The following is a 21,643-nucleotide window of genomic DNA, read 5'->3' on the forward strand; positions in this document are numbered from 1 at the left end:
AAAGCCAATGTGTCCTACCCAAATGATACTATAGATACATCTACAGAAAAAAGTCTTCCCCCAAGCTACTCTACAAATTCGAAGAAGCAACTGTTATACCAGATGCACAGATATCAATGTAGGGACACAAGATGCATTAAAAAGCAAGAAAACTGACCCCTCTAAAGACACAATAATTCTCCAGTAACAGAGCTTGAAGAAAAGTAAATCTAGAAATGTCTAAAATGGATTTCAAAATAATGATCTTAAAGAAACTCAGTGAGGCCGGGCGCAGTGGCTCAAGCCTGTAATCCCAGCACTTTGGGAGGCCAAGATGGGCGGATCATGAGGTCAGGAGATCGAGACCATCCTGGCTAACATGGTGAAACCCTGTCTCTACTAAAAAATACAAAAAATTAGCCGGTCGTGGTGGCGGGCGCCTGTGGTCCCAGCTACTCAGAAGGCTGAGGCAGGAGAATGGCGTAAACCTGGGAGGCGGAGCTTGCAGTGAGCTGAGATCCGGCCACTGCACTCCAGCCCAGGTCACAGAAGGAGACTCCATCTCAAAAAAAAAAAAGAAAGAAAGAAACTCAGTGAGATTCAAAAGAACACAGATAGACAATACAAAGAAGTTAGGAAAAATTTTGTGACCTGAATGAAAAATTCAACAAAAAGATAGATATCACTTACGAAGAACCAGTAGAAATCCTGGAACTGAAGAATTCAATGAATGAAATAAAAAATACAACTGAAGGCCGGGCACAGTGGCTCACACAAGGTGGGCAGATCACTTGAGATCAGGAGTTTGAGACCAGCCTGGCCAACGTGGTGAAACCCTATCTCTACTAAAACTACAAAAATTAGCTGGGTGTGGAGGTAGGCACCTGTAATCCCAGCTACTCAGGAGGCTGAGGCAGGAGAATCACTTTAATCCAGGAGACTGAGGTTGCAGTGAGCCAAGATTGTGCCATTGTATGCCAGCCTGGGGGACAGAGTGAATGAGACTTCATCTCAAAAAAAAAAAATTATATATATATCAAAAAGAAAGACTTTCTGAACTTGATGATAGGTCTTTTGAAATAACCCAGACAAAAGAAAGAAAGAAAGAAAAATAAAAAGAATGAAGGAGGCCTACATGACATATGGGACACCATTAAGCAAACACATATTCATATTTTGGAAGTTGCACAAGGAGAAGAAATGGGAAACCTATTTAATAAAATAACAGCTGAAAACTTCCAAGGTCTTCAGGGAGAAATAGACATCCAGGCATAGGAAGCTCAAAGTTCCTCAAATATTCAACCCAAAAAGGTCCCCTCTGAGGAACATTAGTCAAACTGTCAAAAGTAAAAGACATAGAGAATTCTAAAGTCACAAGAGAAAAATATCAAGTCACATAAAATGTGATAAAATATCAAGTCACATAAAATTCCCATCAGACTGATAGCAGATTTCTCAGCAGAAATCTTATAAGCCAGGAGAGATGACACATTCAAAGTGCTGAAAGGAAAAACCTGCCAGACAAGGATGTTGTGCCCTGCAAAGCCATCCTTCAGAAATAAAGGAGAAATAAAGTATTTCCCAGATAAACAAAATTTGAGGAAATTCATCAACCCTAGACCAGTTCTACAAGAAATGTTTAAGAGATTCCTACATCTGGAAGCAAAAAGATGATAATATCTATCATTGTGAAACCATGCAAAAGTATAAAATTCACTGGTAGAGCAGATACACAAATGAGAAAAATAAACATATCACTAGAGAAAACCACAAAATCAAAAAGATAAACAATAAGAGGAAAAAAGGAACAAAAGTTGTACAAAACCACCAGAAAGCTTTTTTTTTTTTCTGAGATGGAGTCTCACTCTATCACCCAGGCTGGAGTACAGTGGCACAATCTTGGCTCACTGCAACCTCTGCCTCCTGGGTTCAAGCAATTCTCTGCCTCAGCCTCCCGAGTAGCTGGGATTACAGGTGCCCGCCACCAGACCCAGCTAATTTTTTGTATTTTTAGTAGAGACAGGGTTTCACCATGTTGGCCAGGCTGGTCTTGAACTCCTGACCTCATGATCCACCCATCTCAGCCTCCCAAAGTGCTGGGATTACAGGCATGAGCCACCATGCCTGGCCTCAGAAAACATTTAATAAATGACAGGAGTAAGTCCTCACCCGTCAATAACAATCTCAAACATAAATGGCTTAAATTCCCCTATTAAAAGATATAGACTGGCTGAATGGATTTTTTTAAAAAGACACAACTATATGCTGGCTACAAGAAACTCACTTCTTCTGTACAGGCACACACAGACTGAAAGTGAAAAGATGGAAAAAGGTATTACACCAAATGGAAACCACAAGCATGCAGGAGCATCTATATTTACACAGGATAAAATAGACTTTAAATCAAAAACATAAAAATAGATAAGAAGGTCATTATTTAATGATAAAGTGAGCAATTCAACAAGAGGAAATAAAAAATTGTAAATATATATGCACTAAACACCAGAGCACACAAATACATAAAGCAAATATTAGAGCTAAAAAGAGACAGACCCCAATACAATAGTCATTGGGAATTTCAACACCACACTTTCAGCACTGTGTAGATTGAGAAAGTCAACAAAGAAACATCAGACTTAAACTGCACTATACAGCAAATTTACAGAACATTTCATCCAAGAGCTGTAGTATACACATTCTTCTTATTAGCACATGGAACATTCTCCAGGGTAGATTATATGTTAGGCCACAAAATAAGTGTCAACAAACTTTTAAAAATCAAAATTATATAAAGTATTTTCTCAGACCACAATGGAATGAAACTAGAAATCAATAACAAGAAAAACATTAGAAACTGTAAAAATACATGGAAATTAAACATCCTGCTCCTCAGTGACCATTGGGTCAATGAAGAAATTAAGAAAGAAATGAAAAAATTTATCAAAAGAAATGAAAATAGGAACACACCATACCAAAACTTATGGGAAACAGCAAAAGAAGTACTGAGAGAAGTTTATAGCAATTAAAAGTAGAAAGATCTTAAATAAACCACCTAACAATGCACCTCAAGGAACTAGAAAAGCAAGAACAAAGCAAACCCAAAATTACCAGAGGGTAAGAAATAATAAATATCAGAGCAGAACCTATTGAAATAGAGACAAAAGAACAACATGAAAGAGGAATGACAGGAAAAGTCAGTCTCTTTGAAAGATAACATCAACAAACCATTAGCTAGACATATAAGGAAAAAAGTGAAAAGACCCAAATAAATCAGAAACAAATAAGGAGACATTACAACAAATACCACAGAAATACAAAGGACCATTAGAGACTATTATGAACAAGTGTATGCCCACAAACTGGAAAACTTAATGGATAAATTCCTAGACATATATAATCCAGCAAGACTGAACCAGGAAGAAATAGCAAACCTGAACAGACTAATAATGAATAACACGATTGAATCAGTCATAAAAAGTCTCCCAACAACAACAAAAAAAACCCTAAGATAGGATGTCTTTATTGTTAAATTCTACCAAACATTTAAACAAGAACTAACACCAGTTTTTCTCAAACTATTCCAAAAAATGAAAGACGAGAGAATTCTTCCTGACTCATTCTATGCGGCCAGGATTACCCTGATAACCAGACAGGGACCCAACAAAAAAAAGAAAACTGTAGGCCAATATCCTTATGTCGAATACACAATAAGTTATTGTATGTTTCCAAATGCAAATATCTTAACAAAATACTAGCAAATCAAATCCAGTAGCACATCAAAAACATAATACACCATAATCAAGTGGGATTTATCCCAGCGATGGAAGGATGGTTCAACATATGCAAATCAATAGAGGTGATAATACATCACTTCAACAGAATGAAGAATTAAAACCACATGAGTATCTCAACAGATGCAGAAAAGCATTTGATAAATGTCAACATCACTTAATGATAAAAACTCTCAACAAATTAGGCATAGAAACAATAATGTACCTCGGCCGGGCGCGGCGGCTCAAGCCTGTAATCCCAGCACTTTGGGAGGCCGAGACGGGCGGATCACGAGGTCAGGAGATCAAGACCATCCTGGCTAACACGGTGAAACCCCGTCTCTACTAAAAAAAAAATACAAAAAACTAGCCGGGCGAGGTGGCGGGTGCCTGTAGTCCCAGCTACTCGGGAGGCTGAGGCAGGAGAATGGCGTAAACCCGGGAGGCGGAGCTTGCAGTGAGCTGAGATCCGGCCACTGCACTCCAGCTTGGGCGACAAAGCGAGACTCCGTCTCAAAAAAAAAAAAAAAAAAAAAAAAGAAACAATAATGTACCTCAACACAATAAAGGCCAGATTTGATAAACTCACAGCTAATATCATACTGAATGGAAAAAAAATGAAGGTCTTTTCACTAAGAACTGGATCAAGGTGAGGATGCCCACTTTTTACCACTGTTATTCAACATAGTACTGGAAGTTCTAGCCAGAGCAATTAGGCAAGAGAGAGAAATATAACGCATCAAAATTGGAAAAGAGGAAGTTAAATCATCCGTCTTTGTAAACAACATGATCTTGTATCTAGAAGTGTCCAAAAGCTCCACCAAAAACTCTTAAAACTGATAAATGAATTCAGTAAAGTTGCATGATGGAAAATCAACATGCAAAAATCAATAGCATTTCCATACACCAATAATCAACTAGCTGAAAAAGAAATTTTAAAAAATTCCATTCACAATAGCTACAAAAAATACCTACAAACAAATTTAAGAAGGAGGTGAAAGATCTCTGTAATGAAAACTACGAAACACTAATGAAAGAAATTGAAGCAGACACAAAAATAAATGGAAACGCTTCCCATTTTTATGGATTGGAAGATCAATATTGTTAGAATGACCATACTGCCTAAAGCAATCTACAGATTCAATGCAATCCCTATTAAAATACCAGTGACATTCTTCACAGAAATATAAAAACAATATTTGAACTTCATATGGAACTCAAAACACTCTACAGAGCTAAAGTGATACTGAGCAAAAAGAACAGAGCTGGAGGCACCACACTGACTTCAAACTATACTACAAATCTATAGTAACCAAAACAACATAACAATAATCTGAGACACATAAATACGTGAAACAGAATACAGAACCCAGAAATAAAGCCATATATTATAGCCAAGTGATTATCAACAAAGATGCCAAGAACACATATTGGAGAAAGGACACTCCTTTCAATGAAACTGGGAAATCTGGATATCCATATGCAGAAGAATGAAACCAGACCATTATCTCTCGCTACATACAAAAATCAATTCAAATGGAGTGAAGATTTAAATATAAGACCTGAAACTAGAAGACTACTAGAAGAAAACAGGGGAAGTGCTTCAGGACACTGATCTAAGCAAAGTTTTTATGGCTAAGACCTCAAAAGCACAGGCAACAAAAACAAAAATAGACAAGTAGGACTGTGTTACACTAAGAAGCTTCTGCACAGCAAAGGAAAGAGTCAACAGATTGAAGAGACAATCTGTAGAATAAGAGTGATTTGCAAGTTATTCAGCTGACAAGGAACTAATATCCAGAATACATAAGGAACTCAGCAGCTAAATACGTAAATGAAACAAAAACCAAATAACCTCATTTAAAAGTGGGCAAAAGATCTGAATGGACATTTCTTAAAAGACATACAAATGGCCAACAGGTGTATGACAAAAAAATGCTTATCATCACTAATCATCAGTGAAATACAAATCCAAACCACAATGGGATATCGTCTTATTCCAGTTAAAATGGCCTTTATCAAAAAGACAAAAAATAACAGATGCTGGCAAGGCTATCAAGAAAAGGAAGCCCTTATACACTGTTAGTAAGAATGAAAATTACCATTATAGTAAACCATATGGAGGTTTCTCAAAAAAAAAACTAAAAATGGAACTACCATATGATCCAGCAACCCACTACTGGGTATTCATCAAAAGGAAAGGAAATCAATATGCAAAGGTATACTTCACCCCATGTATACTGCAGCACTACTCACAATAACAAAGATATAAAATCAACCTAAGAGTCCATCAATGGATGAATAGATAAAGAAAATTCGGTATGTATACACAAAGGAATACTATTTGGTCACAAACAAAAAGGAATCCTGTCCTTTGTAGCAACATGGATGAGCCTGGAGAACATTATGTTAAGTGAAGTAAGTCAGGCACTGAAAGAGAGATGCCATAGGTTTTCACTCATATGTGGAAGGTGAAAAAAACTAAGTTCATAAAAGTAGACAGTAGAATTGTGGTTACTAGAGGCTGGAAAGAATAGGGGTCAAGGGAGGTAGGGAGAGGTTGGTTAACATATAAAATTACTACATAAGGAATAAGTTCTACTGTTCTATAGCACTGTAGGGCAAATATGGTTAATAATAACTTATTGTATATTTTCAAAAAACTGGAAAATAGGGTCTGAATGTTCACAACATTAAGAAATAAATGTTTGAGGTGATGGATATACTCATTACTCTGATTTGATCATTACACATTTGTATATACATATGGAAATATCTCTCTGTATTCCATAAATATAATGATTATGTGTCAACTAAAATTTGTTTTAATGTTGTAGCAGTAGAGAATTTTCTGAAATCAAGGCAATGCAAAGACTCAGAGTCCCTCCTTCTCCATCCCACACACATTCCCACTCCCACCCCCACATGTATCCTACAACATACCTGACAACTGCACTGAGACCTTTCCCTCTAACTTGTGATGAGAAAATACATGTACAGAAGTTTTACAGTCTCCTCACCTTTCCTTAAAAAGGTATTCTGTCAATATCATTATGCTGTATCTAGCTGGGAATCTGAGAAGGGGTTTTATTTGTTAAAGACAGTCCTGAGGCCACAGCACCTGCCAGAGCCTCTACCCACACCCACTGTGGTGTCCATTCTCACATTGCTATAAAGACATACCTGAGGCTGCATAATTTATAAAAAGAGGTTTAATCGACTCACAGTTCTACATGGCTGGGGAGGCCTCAGGAAACTTACAGTCATGGCAGAAGAGGAAGGGGAAGCAAGGCACATCTTCACATGGCCAGAGCCGGAGGAAGAGAATGAAGGGGGAAGTGCCACACACTTTTAAATCACCAGATCCTGCAAAAACTCACTCATTGTCATGAGAACAGCAAGAGAGAAGTCTGCCCTCATGATCAAGTTGCCTCCCACCAGGCCCCTCCTCCACCACCCAGGATCACGACTCGACATGAGATTTGGGTGGGGACACAGAGCCAAACCATATCAGTTACCCAGAGGAGCTGATGAGTGACTTCCATGGAAACTCCACATTCTTCTTGCATAGAACTTCAAGCCAACTTTCAGGGCTGTTTCAACACCTTCCCATGGGTATCCCCGTCTCAGACATCTCCTGGGCAGTCACAAAGTTCTTGGTGGCGGGTACTTCCACTGCCCCCAAGAACTGCCATCCTTTTTGCCACAAAGTACCGACATGACCTCCAAAACCATAGGATACCTGCCTCATACACTGTGTTCTGGGTCTGGTGAGAGCAGCAGCCTGAGAAGATGGGCTGTGCAAGACCAGAAGAGGGAAGTAGGGAGCAGAGTGTACCAGCTAGCCTTAAGGACAGTGGGGACAAGGATGCATAGTTACATGGGGAGGGTTTCAGAGCGGCTGGACAGACTCAGGGACACTTGAAGTAAATGGGTCACATGCTGGCCTTGGGAAGACAGAAACCTTTAGGAGTATGATTCTGCCCCTTGGTCTTTGTAGTCAGATGTCATCTACCAGAGTGTGTTCGAGCTGATCCACAAGGAGGACAGAGCCATGTTCCAGAGCCAGTTACGCTGGCCTCCAGACACAGCATCAGTCAGCAGAGAAGCAGATCCGGACACCAGCCGTAAGTCACCATCTCAGAGGAAACGGGGGTGGAAATGAAATCAACCCTGTACCTATGTTTCAACCCTTGAAGTCCATCTGTTAACTGGAAAACATACCTGTGGCATGAATTTCTGTTGTTTTTACTACCAATAGGATGCAGGAAGGGATTTTGACTGTCTTGTTTACTGATAATATCCTCAGTGCCTAGCAGAGTACCTGACACACAGTGACTCAGTAAATATTAGTTGCTTGAATGAATGAATGTGCAGATGAGGAGATTGAGGCTGCCCATATGGGTCCATCTGGCAGGACTCGCACTGGAGGAAATGCCCTGCATCCCCTAAATCGCGTTCAGGTGGCCAAGAGTCTCACATCTGTGTATCTGATGAGCACACAGGTGGGTGGCCATTATGCCCTAGATGTGTGTTACTCCGTTGGCTGGTGGGAAACCACAGACACTCACCAACAGGCAATATTGTTATTTACAGGTAAATGCCATTTTGTAAGCACAGACACAGGTCCCTTCTCCAGGGATTTAGAGTGCATTTTATGCATCCACACGGGACAGAAGGAAAGGCTCTTCGCTGTTTTGTTGTGAATGATGATCAGAAAAGAATACTCAAAACTGGAGGTTTGACCAAGAAAAATGATGAAGCCATGGGCCAATATCTGCACACTAATGATGTCCTTTTCATGGTAGGGAGTCTAAAATATTAAACAAAAATGAACTTACAAGGCTCACTATAAGTATAGTTGTGTGACTTCTGGAGACTTGGCTTTAATTCAGATCAACTTTGGCTAGTGTGAAAACTTTAATCCATCTTTCTCCAAAGCTGCTTCCTCTCTAGAAGTTCCACACAAGACTCTCTCAACCAGCCTAAGGTCAACTGGGTGGTTACTTATCACAAAATATATCTTTACTTTCTTCCTCCTGACCCCTCATCAGATTTTCAGCTCCTTGAAGTCAGTCAGGATCCTTATCCTCAGCATTGAGCTTTGCACCTCTGTGTGATGACTCATTCTGTGTCCCACCCTGTCCACATTGACTGGTCAGGGGTCTGAGGGGAAGGAACAGAGGTCTGAAGTTCAGCCTGGGCTGTGGGAGTTGAGTGGGCACCTACTCCAACTCCTCTGTGTTAGAGTTCTAGAAACAAAGCATCGGAGCAGAGTGGGGATTTTTGCCACCCAAGTAGTCTAAAGCCAAGACACGACACCAACAGTCCAGTATCCTCACCCCTCGCTAGGTCCTACATTGTTACTGTGTCTAACTTAGTGGTTCCTTATGTTTATTCATTTCTTTCTCAAAGAAACCAGTAACTTTGTGTTCCAATTATATTTTCATACATAAATCTAAAATATTTGAGAAAACTTAAAACACTGTTAGTAATAACTCAACAGGTTTTCTGTTGAATAAATTGAATAGCTGTGCCCTAACAACAGTTCTAGCATTTGTTCAAAAGATAGTGAGGTCAACAATACTCCAAATTATCTCACTTCATTCCTAGCACTTTGAAGTCAAGTATGAAATACTATCACTTTTATTTATGCCTTATTTTATATGTAAGGTATAAATATACTTTGAGGCAGCAAGCCCTAAGGTAAATTTACAATGTACCATTATAATCCTTGATTTCACTTCCCTGGAATCTTTCATTCTTTTTTCCACCCCAAATATTAATTGGAATTTTCATCCCCATTTAAGAAGAGTTTCCTGGATTTTAAACCATAGTCAAAATACATTTGTGAATGTCACAATTTGCAGGATTTTGCACACATCCTGACAGCAGCAAGTTTGAATTATGTCCTTAACAGTGAATATTCTGAAATTTTACATAAAATTTCACATTTTTAATTCCTTTTATACCCTTATGCTGCCACAGTAGCAGAAACTACGCAGTAATCTACCTCCATGTCTACGTGTGCATGACAAGTCCTCAAAATACAAGTAAAACCTTCATCACAGTGCTATAAACATGCCAGAAAACATCTACAGACCACTCCATCTAACCCAAATTCAAGTTGATGTACACTTTTTGCACATGTGTATATGTTCCAACATTTACTGAGGGTCTACCATATGCCAGGCACTGTGCTAGGGGCCTTATTAAATCAGATTAAGAAGAAACAGTAGTAAAACTTACCAGACTCTGATTAAATTCTTCCCTTCATCCCTCCCATGAAAACATTTAGGATTGCTAATCTATTACAAGCTTGCTTTCATCTTATTCTTCCACAAAACTTGAGTCTAGATGAATTAAATTTTTATGTGACAAAGGGAGAACCATCGGTGTACATATAATCAGACTTGTCACGTTGAGAATTCTAGCAAAACAATTTGGGTTTTGCATCCTTGACTTTCTAATGAGGCATAAATGAGACTTTCATTTTTAACCCCAAGAATTTGACTTTCCTCTTATGACTCTCTGAGAGGACTTCTCTACAAATTCCTCGGATGGGAAAGAGAGGAGGCTGAATCAGCACTCCAAAAAAGATGAAAGTAGCATTCTCCACAAAAGTGTTTTTTTCCTGGTAAGAGAGACTATCCAGTCACTTTTCTGTGCCTAATGTTTTCTTTTCCTGCTGAAGTAGCAGTAACTGACATTCACTCTAGAAAATGAGAAGGAGAAAATTATCACTCCTACCACACTTGGTTCAGTTTTCCATTTAATGTTTACTGAGCACCTATTATGTGCCAGGCTATGTTCTAGGCACAAAGTAGAGAGAAAAATAGACCAAGTACCTATTCTGATGGATCTTAAATTTCAATGGGGTAAGGGGGCCAAAAATAAAGACATGAATAAATATGTAATGTTTCTGGTGGGGAAGTGCCAAGAAGAAACTAAATTAAGGGAAGAGAAAAGTTACCGGATGGGCACACTATCATTTGAAGAGGTATGGATAGCCACAGAAATAAGTATGTGAGGCAGTGCATATGTTAAATAGCCTCCTTTAGCCAATGTATACATATATCAAAAGTTTTATACCGTAAATATATACATATTTTACTTGTCAATTAAAAATAAAGAGGTATGGATAAATTGGGGGAGAACAATGCAGGTGGAAGGACTGGCAAGGGTGCAAAGGCCCTAAGGCAGAAGTGCACTTAGCATAGCTATGGAATAGCAAGGAGTGCAGGGAGGTCACAAAGTGAAGGGAAGACTGGTAAGAGATTGCAGGGTTGAGGGTGCATATTAGGTGAGCCTCTCAGGCCACTATGAAGACTCTCAGGTGGGAAGTAACTGGAGAGTTCTAAGCAGATAAATGACATGATGTGACATATTTTATGTCGCTATGGCAGCTGAGTGAAGGACAGATGGTAGGGTGCAAGGGTGGATGCAGGGATACCAGTTAGAATGCAATGGCAAAGTTAAGACAAGAAAAAAAAAGTGATAGTAACAGCCAAGTCTTATAAAGGTTATAATGTGCCACGTACTATTCCAAGTGCTTTACGTATGTAAAGTTGTCTAATTTTCCTAGCAACCTTATTAAGTCAGATGAGAAAACTGAGGCCCATAGAGAGGTTAAATAATCTAACCAGAGTCACAAAACAAGTGAGGCTCCAGTCTGGGTCCAGGTTCACCATAACGTTTTGCTCATCTCATGACAAGGAAACTGACCAGCACAGTAGAGGTGAAGGGGATGACAAGTGGTTGGCTCTATGCTGTAGCTCAACAGTGGAGCCAACAGGGTAACCAATGGAGGATATATATGTTATAGTGTATCATCCCATTTTTATCTTGGTCCTCATGACATGGCGAAGGAAGGCAGGCAGGAAGGACTACTAGCATCATGTGATGTGTGAGAAATCCAGCCTGAGTGGCTGATCAAAGTCATCCAGCCAAGTGAAGGTCACAGTTCACTTGGCCACAGGGCTTGTGACCCATTTTTTTGACCCACCAGCTGCTTCCATAGCTATAGTATTTCACCTCTGTGACGATGGCTGCACTGGTGGAGTCTCCTCAGTGTGTGTCTCTGTCCTTCCAGCTCTGCCTGGAGAGAGTTCCCTACCACTTAGTGGCACCTCTCCTGCCAGCGTTCAGCATCTGCCCTTGGAAGACCCTTCCTACCTGGAGAGAAGCTTTGTCTGTCGGTTCCGCTGCCTGCTGGACAATTCTTCTGGGTTTCTGGTAACCATATTGTCTTTACAGGGTCAGGACTAGCAAAACCAGTATGTAAGTCTGCTCAGGTGGAACACTGCCCAAGGGTTGGGCCTAGCCTCCTCACCTCCCCAGGAGGGGTTCTCAGGCCTTCGACTTACTAACATTTCAGAGGGTCAGCCTGTTGAAGATGCAGTTGTCTTTTGAAACTTCCTCTGCCTAGTTAAGACTTGGGATATGTTTACTTAGGATTCAGATACACCTGTTACCTCTGGTACAGCCCTACACGGGGAGTCCCTGGTGAACTCAGGATGTTAACATTCATCTTCTTCACCATCACCTGGAATTGTATATCCCCTCACAGCTTAACTAACACTATGCTCTGCAGCTTTGGGAAAAGGGCTGTATGGGGCAGGGCCCTGAGGGAGGGCTGAGGAGCCATGAAAAATGATGAGTGCCTGCTGGGCAGGCCAGAAGAATTAGATTCTAGGCCTGCAAACACCTGTGCTATGTTGGGGGTTCAAGGAGAGCTCTGCCTGTTTGGCTCCCAGCAGGATACTGGACTCCTCTAAATTCCATAACGGGGCACGTTCCATACAGTTTTAGCTACTTAACATCCTCTTACCTTCTGTGCTCATTATGTTCGCGGTTTTCTTTTTCCAGGAATTGAATTTCCAGGGCCATCTCAAATTCCTCCCTGGGCAGAACACTAAGTCAGAAGACGGCACCTTCTTGTCTCCTCACCTTACCCTGTTTGCCACTGCAACACCTCGTCAGCCTCTCACCATCCTGGAGCTCCAAAACAAAACATTTATTTTCCAAACAAAACACAAATTGGATTTCACACCTATAGCCTGTGATTCCAGGTATATCCCTCTGACTGAAAATCATGACTCTTAGGAGTAGTGCTTCAAGACTAGTTATGGCCCAAATCCTGAGCCTAGAACCAAAGCAAAGCACGAATAATTAGCCAGTCCTGTCCAAATAGGTTCCGTGAAATGAGTCAGTAGAAAATATGCTGCATTTATAGAGACAATGTACCAAATCTTCCATGTAAGATACGGCATTTGAGTGAGAGTGTGATAGGGAGAAAAGCTTATCTCCTTCTTGGAGATTCCCATTAACAGATCATAGCAAAGCCCCAAGCAGTCCCACTAGGAAGAAATCTAATTAGTTCATTTTTTTTTTTCAAACTTACTTGACAATGGAAGCCTTCTTGGGTGAACATCAACTAACATGCAACAATACCAGTGTTTCTTAGAACATAGTCTAGAAAACACTGGCTTAACAGCAAGTAGTATGACTTGCAAGATTTACCTTTTCTGCTAAGATAATGGTCACCCGTTTGATGAAAGCTGTGGAACTTCTTAACAAAAATTCCAATTGTTCTCCCACAAGCACAATTTTGTGTACAGTTTCAGGGATTCTCTTTACTCCAGGACAAGAACGCTTGCTCCACACCACAGGCAAATAAAAACAGGCTTAAAGCAGAATTCTGAAACTGCATGTGTGGCAGAAGTGTCTGAGAGGACACCACAATCTTTTCAGTGTGGCAGCCCCTTAAAGTTCTCGCCCCAGCCGTGCTGATGGGGGAGGGGTGCCCTTCCCAGACCTGGGTTTCCAGAGGGGGCCCTAAGGTCCCTCCTTGGCTCGATGAGAACTGTGAATGAGAACTGGGAGGAGCTGCGCAAAGCGTGGCGTGGGGCAGTGACTCTTCATTCCTTCTGGCATTCCGCTTCCGGGCTGAAATAAAAGGATGTGCGATGTCTCCTCTACACAGAGGGAAGGTGATTCTGGGCTACACCGCCAGCGAGCTCTGCAGGAGGGGATCTGGCTACCAGTTCATCCACGCTGCAGACATGATGTACTGCGCAGAGAACCACGTGCGAAGTGAGTTCCAGAGGCGCCCTGCGGGTCTCACACTGCCCCGTGGGAGGCCGGCTAGACCCCTGCACCCTGCCCGGGGCTCCTCCCCACCTCCCGCGGGGCCGGCTCCTGAGGGCTCCGAGCGGGGTGGTGGGCTGCGGCGTCAGACACGAGCCTCGTCTCTCCTCCTGCAGTGATGAAGACGGGCGAGAGCGGCCTCACGGTGTTCCGGCTGCTCACCAAGCAGGGGCGCTGGCTGTGGGTGCAGTCCAACGCGCGCCTGGTGTTCCGCGGCGGCCGGCCCGAGTGCATCGTCGCCCGACAGCGGGCCCTCACGTAAGTGGCCAGGGGCCCTGGCAGAAGCCGCGGTCGCACCTCAGCGGCGCACCCTGCCGGAAGTGGAGTCCCCTGGCGGTTCCGGTGAGAGCCGGCTCCCCAGTGAGCTTCCGCGGCCCGGTAGTACATGAAGATCCCCTGGCCTGGTTGCGGTCGTAAGTGAGGTTCCGATGTAAGGGTCGTTGCCAGGCGAGATGGAAGTGAAGCCCCACAGGCCACGCTGTTAGTCCGGGCCTTGTCCTGAGGGTCGGAAATGAGAGCCAGACGTAAGGCGGGCTGATGGCGGCGAGCACCGTGAGACCGCCACCCCAGAAGTCCCTCAGTAGCCTCCAGGCCTGAGCCGATGGCCCCGGGGCCCCTCTTGTCTAGTTGTTTGACATTGGACGGAAGGCTGAACCCCTCACGGGCCTCGGTTACTCCTGTAGACCAGGGAGAGTGCACCCTCCGGGTGGTTTCCTGATGTGGAGCCAGTGGGATGGGTCACTTTTTCCAGGCTTGGCGTGCAGAGCCTTGGAGGCCGAGTTCCACCGGAGAAAGTGTCTGTGGCTTTTTTTTTTTTTTTTTTTGAGACGGAGTCCCCATTCCTTCCAGATAGCAGCTTGAGCATGAAGAAAGGCATAACTAAAATCAGTGTAAATGTTAATTCTTAAGTCCCTTCCCAATTGCAAGGCTCTGAGAAGAGCTATTAATTCCACGTTTTGAGCCAAGATAGAAGCTGGTAAGGCCCTTTAAGATTCAATTACCTCGTGTTGACTGACAACTGCATGCCCACGTTTTCTGCTTCCCTGGTGCATAAAGCAGCTTCCATCTGTAAACCATTCTAGCTCAGGATTATCTAGAGGTTCATCCTTTAAATCTGGCCAGCTGGAATAAACTTGCTCCATAACTCGTATACAAGAATGATCTAGAGTGCCTGTAGGATCAGGCAGATAGGTAGCTGGATTCAAAATCTGGCATTCTTTAGGAGTTACAGCAGGAGTGTCTAGCAACAAAGCCTAATAGTTCACTAAGTATCCCCCGGTCATCCAGTGGTGTCCTTCAGCTTCTAGGATTCCTTGTACTTGATGTGGGGTTAAAACCTCCACATGTTGTCTTAAAGTCAGTTTATTGGCTTCATCTACCAAAAGAGCAGCTGGGGCATCCAGGCCATCCTGAAGCTTCCTGGTCTAATTGTAGAAAAATATGCCTCTTGTAGGCTTGTCCCAGCTTCTGGACAAGGATACCCAAAGCAGTTCCTTGTTTTTCAGCCACATAAAGGAAAAATGGCTTATCAAGATTAGGGATCTCCAGGGCTGGAGCTGATCCAAATTTCTCCTTGAAAGGATTAAAAGCTTTTTTACAATTGCTATCCCATTCAAAAGGATCTACATCTGCTCCTTTTAGGGCCTCATATAACGGCTTGGCCATACGCTCAAATCCAGGCACCCATAAACAGCAGAATCCTGCCAGCCCTAGGAAAGCCTGCAGCTGCTTTCTGGTTTTGGGTTCTGGAATGCCCAGGATAGCGTCCCTTCATGCTGGGGCTATTGCCCAAGTGCCACAGGGGTTGATACATATCCTAAGTATGTAACCTCTTGAGATGAAACCTGGGCCTTATGCAGCAAGGTCCTATACCCATTAGCTCCCAGAAAATTTACCAACTTAATGGTGTTTTCTTCCGAGTCTCTTTTGGTTGTGCTAGCAACCAATAAAGCATCCACATATTGGATAATAGTGACCTTATTCAATTGTAATAGCCTTAATTTCCTAGCCAATGCATTTCCAAACAGATGAAGGCTCTGCCTGAGAGCCTTCCCTGGGAAGAACCGTCCAAGTTAACTGAGAAACTAAATGACTCAATTAACTTGGGATCTGTCTGTTCAAACGCAAAGGTGAATTATGAATCAGGGTGTAATGGAATGCCAAAAAAATGGCATCTTTAAGATCTAAGATTGTAAATCAGTCAGCATCCCCAGGGACCTGGGCTAACAGCACGTAGGGATTGGGCACTACAGGATATATGGGAACGACAGCCTCATTGAAAGCCTGAAGCTATTGAACAAATCTATAGTCGCTCTTTGGCTTTTCAACTGGCAAGACTAGAGTATTACAAGCAGACTCACAGGGCCTTAACAACCAGAATTGCAAAAACTTGGCTATTAATGGTCCAATCCCTCTTTGTGCCTCGAGCTTTAAAGGCCATTGTCTCTTCCAGGGGTACAGGGCACTAGGCTTAAGTTGGATGCAAACCAGGGGACTGTTTAATGCTTTGCCTGGAACCTCAGTGTCCCATACTATAGGATTTACTTGGGGGGTTACTTCAGTAGGTTAGCTAGATAAGTCCCCATTAACTTTACTCTCTTATCACAGAAAAGGAGAAGGAGCAATCTTTCATCTGCCTTGTTATTTCCAAAAGGTACCACTGTTTGCGGCTGATCAACAAATCCCTTCCCAATAAAGGGGTGGAACAGTCAGGCATTATAAGAAAGGCAAATTATAAGAAAGAAAACTTTATGAGGAAACCAAAGTCCCTGATGGGCAGCTTACAGGATAGGTAAAGTGGCATCGGTGAGCTTGTCTGTTTAACCCCATGATCATACGCTTTTGGGGTGACAGAAGCTCATTATAATGGGTCAAAACAGAGTAAGCAGCTCCCATATCCAGAAGGAAGGTAATATTCTTACCTTCACTTAAGGGTTACCTGAGGCTCCTCTGAAGATGTGGCTAGTTGTCCAACAGGAGGTGTGTAAGAACATCTTGGGCCCCAGCACTCTTGGGCTTGCTTGGCTATTTTGGCCATCATTGGTTTGGGTGCCAATGGCTCCCTTCGGAACGGTGGGCATTCCCTTTTCCAATGGCCAGTTTTCTTACAGTGTACACACTGATGAACATCCAAGACATGGTAACTCAAATGCCCAGCTCTGGGCTTTCCACCTTTTTGCTTCACTAGTTCAGCCAAGAGCTGCACCTTGTGGGAGGTTCTTTTTGCTCTTTCTGCTTTCCCTGTTCTGTCCCTGTTATTAAAAATGAAAAATGCCGTATTCAAAAGCTGATTTATAGGTGTCTGGGGACCCATAGCTGTGCTTTGTAGTTTCTTACAGTTATCAGGGGCAGACTGGGTTATAAAATGTACTCCCCAAAGGGTCTGTCCTTCCCTTGAGTCAGGATCTGTATTAATATATTTCCTAGTAGCCCCAACTAAACACTGTTGGAACAAAGCTGGATTCTTATCTTTACCCTGAGGAACTTCCTTAACCTTTTCATAGTTAACAGGCTTTGTCATACACTTCTTCATCCCTTCCAACAAACAAGTGACCATATGATCTCTCCTCCCTAAGTCCTCACTCATCAGTGTGGATCCCAGCCGTCCCAGGATGCATTGTTTCTCTTTCACTTTACAACACAGAGACAACAGAACATGCAGATCCTTCCAACTTAAACTATAGGTCAGAGTTAATTTCTCAAACTCGTCTATGAGTTTTCCTGGATCTTCAGAGAAATGACCAAACTTCTCCTTACGTAGAGTCAAATCAGACATAGAAAAGGGGATATGTACTCTTTTTTGTTTTTGTTTGTTTGTTTGTTTTTTGGTTTCCTGGTTTTTGTTTGTTTGTTTGTTTTTTTGAGACAGAGTCTCCCTCTCTCGCCCAGGCTGGAGTGCAATGGTGCAATCTCGGCTCACTGCAAGCTCCACCTCCTAGGTTTACACCATTCTCCTGCCTCAGCCTGCCCAGCAGCTGGGACTACAGGCACACACCGCCACGCCTAGCTAATTTTTTGTATTTTTAGTATAGACGGGGTTTCACCGTGTTAGCCAGGATGGTCTCAATCTCCTGACCTTGTGATTCACCTGCCTCGGCCTTGCAAAGTGCTGGGATTACAGGTGCGAGCCTCTGCACCCAGTTGGGGATATGTACTCTCACAGTGCCTTCTTCCCCATCTGCCACCTCTCTAAGTGGACAAAGATTTCCCTTTGGAGGTTAATAAGAGGCTCCACTATGAGTAGTCCTCACAAGGCTAGGTTCTTCAGGGAGTGGTGGGTATAGAGTGGGACTAGGCGGGTAAGGAGGTGGAGACAAAGAGGTCTCAATAGAACTTCCAGGTCAACTAAAGGGAGAAAGGGTCGACACACCTGAACCTTCAGAGATGACAGAAGGAGGTTCTGCTCCATTCAGAAATGCTTACTGAACTCTGGGGGCTTGCATCAAGGGATCATCTAATATCTAGTATATCTAGTTCATTTTCTTCATTTCCTCTCATTAAACATGCACATGCCTGTTGCAGGGTTTTATCCCAACTGAACAGCAAAAATATTTGAACATATGGTATTTTATCTCATTTTCGTCTCTTACAAAACAAATGAAGTGGAAGTATAGTATTAAAGGCCATAGTTCCAGTGGGAGGCCATTTCTCTTATTTTTCCAGCTAATACTGAGGCCAAAAACTATTACATAGAAACATCATTATTCTCTTCTTAAGCCCATTTAGTTTAAACAGTTCCAGTGTTCAAGAATACATACTAGCAGTGAGTCCTTTGGGATCAATGTCATGGTTCCTGAGAAGGAGGCAGGTGATGTTGAAAGAAAAGTTCCAAACCTATGAGATTGTATTGTTACTGGCCGAGTTCCACTAAAAAGTATAAGAGAGGTTTTTAAGGCCAGCTGCATTAATGAGGGGATCCCTGCTGAAAATCAAATTCTCTTATTCACACTATCCAAATAACATAAATGAGCTGAGCCATTAATCTTAGATTAACCACAACATGGATCTGACAAAATAAATGTTGAATAAGGCAAAGGAAATGAAGAGAACTTAGATGGGGATGACCAGAGCAAGCAGCCTCTGGCCAGTAGTGCCAGCGTGGGCTGGACAAGCAAAGACAATTTGCCCGGATCCAAGAAAGGAAAGAAGTTTTTTAGTGTGCAAATGGAACAAAACAGCAAGGAGAAAAGTCCCCTGATTTCCAACAAAACACAACCACACCTATCTAATCGTATTGCTCATAGCTGTTAAATACCAAATCTTAATCAGCAGTTTTAGGGGTGAAGCCTAAGCAGCTACAGTCTTAAAATAACCCAAAGTAAACCAAATCCTGCAGTGCCTTTTTCCCCCCGTGTTTCACAAGCAAACAGGCAGAAATCAGGAGGTACACAGGAGAAGAGAAAGGTTAAAATCCCTAAGACCAGTTAAATGAAGACTTCTGAAAATGATGGTGAAACAGAGATACCAACCAAGAAATTGATTCATGCAGCAAAGAGGAAAAGGCAGATTAATACTAAGAGCATAACAGTTAACATCCTGTGATACCAAACCTTCTCTTAGCTTAGAGGGACTTTACTCCAAACCCCTAAATCTTAGGAAGGACTCTAACCTCCTAAGTTGGGCCTCAAATGCCAGTTGAGTCAAGCATATTTACCTTTTTTAAAGAGGGGCCTTTAACCCTGTCTGTCTTAGGAGAGACTCTAACTCCCCTAATTGAGCCTCTAACCCAATCCCATCCTCTACCCGGGTAAACGCACCCCACTTACCCAAAGTTGGCCAATTGGTGTTGCAAGCAGATGACTTTCCTTTGGGTGGAGGGTCTCTTCAGTAGAATCCCCATGGGGTTTGCCAGGAAAGTGTTCCCAATCCAGACTCCAAGAGAAGGTTCTTGAATCTCGCACAAGAAAGAATTCAGTGAGAGTTCACAGTGCAAAACGAAAGCAAATTTATTAAGAAAGTGGAGTGGTGAAAGAAACGCTACTGTATAGAAAGAGTAGGGCATTCCTGAAAGTAAGAGGAGGAACATGCCCATCCTAGGTACAATATTTGTTTACATATAGGATAACAAAATGCAGGGATGTGCTCTACTATTAATACAAGGGTTTGTGATAAAGGATTGATTTTTTAATTACTATATTTTGCAAGAATCAATACTATTATCTTTAAAGCAAATTTAGGAACGTCTTTGTTCTCAAGATACTGGGATATTGGGACATTCCTGAGTCTGGGTCTGTTTAGTAAATGTTATGAATCTGTTCCCTTAACCGTAAACATCTAGAGGCTAGGAATGCCTAAACTCCTGGAAATGGAGCCCAGCAAGTCCAAGCCTCATTTTTCCTCACCCTCACTCATGATAGAGTCACTCTGGTTCGAATGCCTCTGACATCCGGAATGGGAAACTTCATTCTCTGGGTTCACTGATTCTCTTCCTCCTGTACTGCAGGCTTAGCTGCTCACTGCTTGCAAAGCCAACGACAAGGACCAAGTGCAGTCAAAGGAAAGTGACTTTATTTTCCAAAGCTAGCAGTGGGGAAACAACTGGTGTATGCCTCTAGAACCACTTCAAAAGTTTGGGCTGAGGGAAGCGATTTTAAAAAGGGAACCTTGATATGGGAGGCATGCAGGAGTTGTGCAGGATTCAGTGGATGTGTGTCTTGCCCCAGTGCCTGTCTTGAGTTACGGTCCACCTGGAGCTTCAGGCTGATGTCATCTTGACAGTGACTGGGCGGTAGTTTATTCATCTTGAGAGAGTCTGTAAGAAAGAGAGAATTCAACAGCTGGGTGTTTGTGCTTGTTTCTTTTTAAATTAGCCTCTGGTACTTCTTAACAAACATATAGTTAGATAAGTGTGCATGGTGTGAGTTTAACAAGCATTCAGTTAGATAAATGTGCACAAGGCAAGGGAGTGTAAGGTGGGAAAGAGAAGGGAGTGGAGTTTTAAAGTGCATTTCACAGCCATATTTTAAGACTAAGGAAAAGGCTTCTGTAATTTGCTTCAGGGTTACACCTTGAAACTGGGGGGAACAAAAGGAGAAAAAGGAGAAAGAAGAAAAATATTTTTAATGTATTTTGAAGCTCTATTACTCAGTTACACTAATATGCCAAATTCTTAGGCCTGTACCAAAATGGCTACAAGTATTGAGGCCCTGAATACTAACTGCAAAGAATTCAAGACTCCATTTGCCCAGAATTCAAACTCTTAATCTAGAATCTTCCATCAACCATATTCAGCAGAAGTTGCTGTTTTCCATTGCATGCTGCAGAAGTGAAATGTGAATGAAAATAAAAACTTGGGATCCCAATTCACTCTGCCAAAGGAAAAATTAAGCTGAAAGCTGAGTCATGCAAGAAGCTGTATTTCCTTTTGTTCCTGAGTAGATAGTTACAGATAAAAAGTTAAATATCTCCACAAGTAGCTACTCTAAGTTCACCTTATCTTACTGAGTGGGAGACGAATATATATTGACTATTGCCCTACTTGCTCCCTTTCTCTTGCAACATGTGGATTCAGTAATATGACCATACCCTCTCTCTTTCCCCTCCAGCCTGCTTTTCCCCTTTAAATACTGACACCCTCAAAATCATCTTTGGAGAAGAGACTTGTCTCCTAGGTGCATGTCCTTAACCTCGGCACAATAAACTTCTAAAGTGATTGAGACCTGTCTCATATACTCTTTGGTTTACACTAAAAATGTGCCTCCTCAGAAATGGCATTCCTTCAACCTACCGTACTCACTTCTGCTATA

The 21,643-nt window shown here is 42.2% G+C and overlaps 1 protein-coding gene across 1 annotated transcript in view; it reads left to right on the forward strand.

Moving 5' to 3' along the window:
* Positions 1-21,643, forward strand: part of LOC104667616 — a 57,589-nt gene that overhangs the window by 28,037 nt on the left and 7,909 nt on the right. The window contains exons 5-9 of the mRNA XM_030915356.1: positions 7,750-7,876; positions 11,842-11,984; positions 12,618-12,820; positions 13,735-13,844; positions 14,015-14,156. Of these exons, the coding sequence (XP_030771216.1) occupies positions 7,750-7,876; positions 11,842-11,984; positions 12,618-12,820; positions 13,735-13,844; positions 14,015-14,156 (725 nt within the window). The remainder of the gene's footprint in view (positions 1-7,749; positions 7,877-11,841; positions 11,985-12,617; positions 12,821-13,734; positions 13,845-14,014; positions 14,157-21,643) is intronic.

The sequence above is a fragment of the Rhinopithecus roxellana genome, chromosome 13 (assembly GCF_007565055.1).
Source record: "Rhinopithecus roxellana isolate Shanxi Qingling chromosome 13, ASM756505v1, whole genome shotgun sequence".
NCBI lineage: Eukaryota > Metazoa > Chordata > Mammalia > Primates > Cercopithecidae > Rhinopithecus > Rhinopithecus roxellana.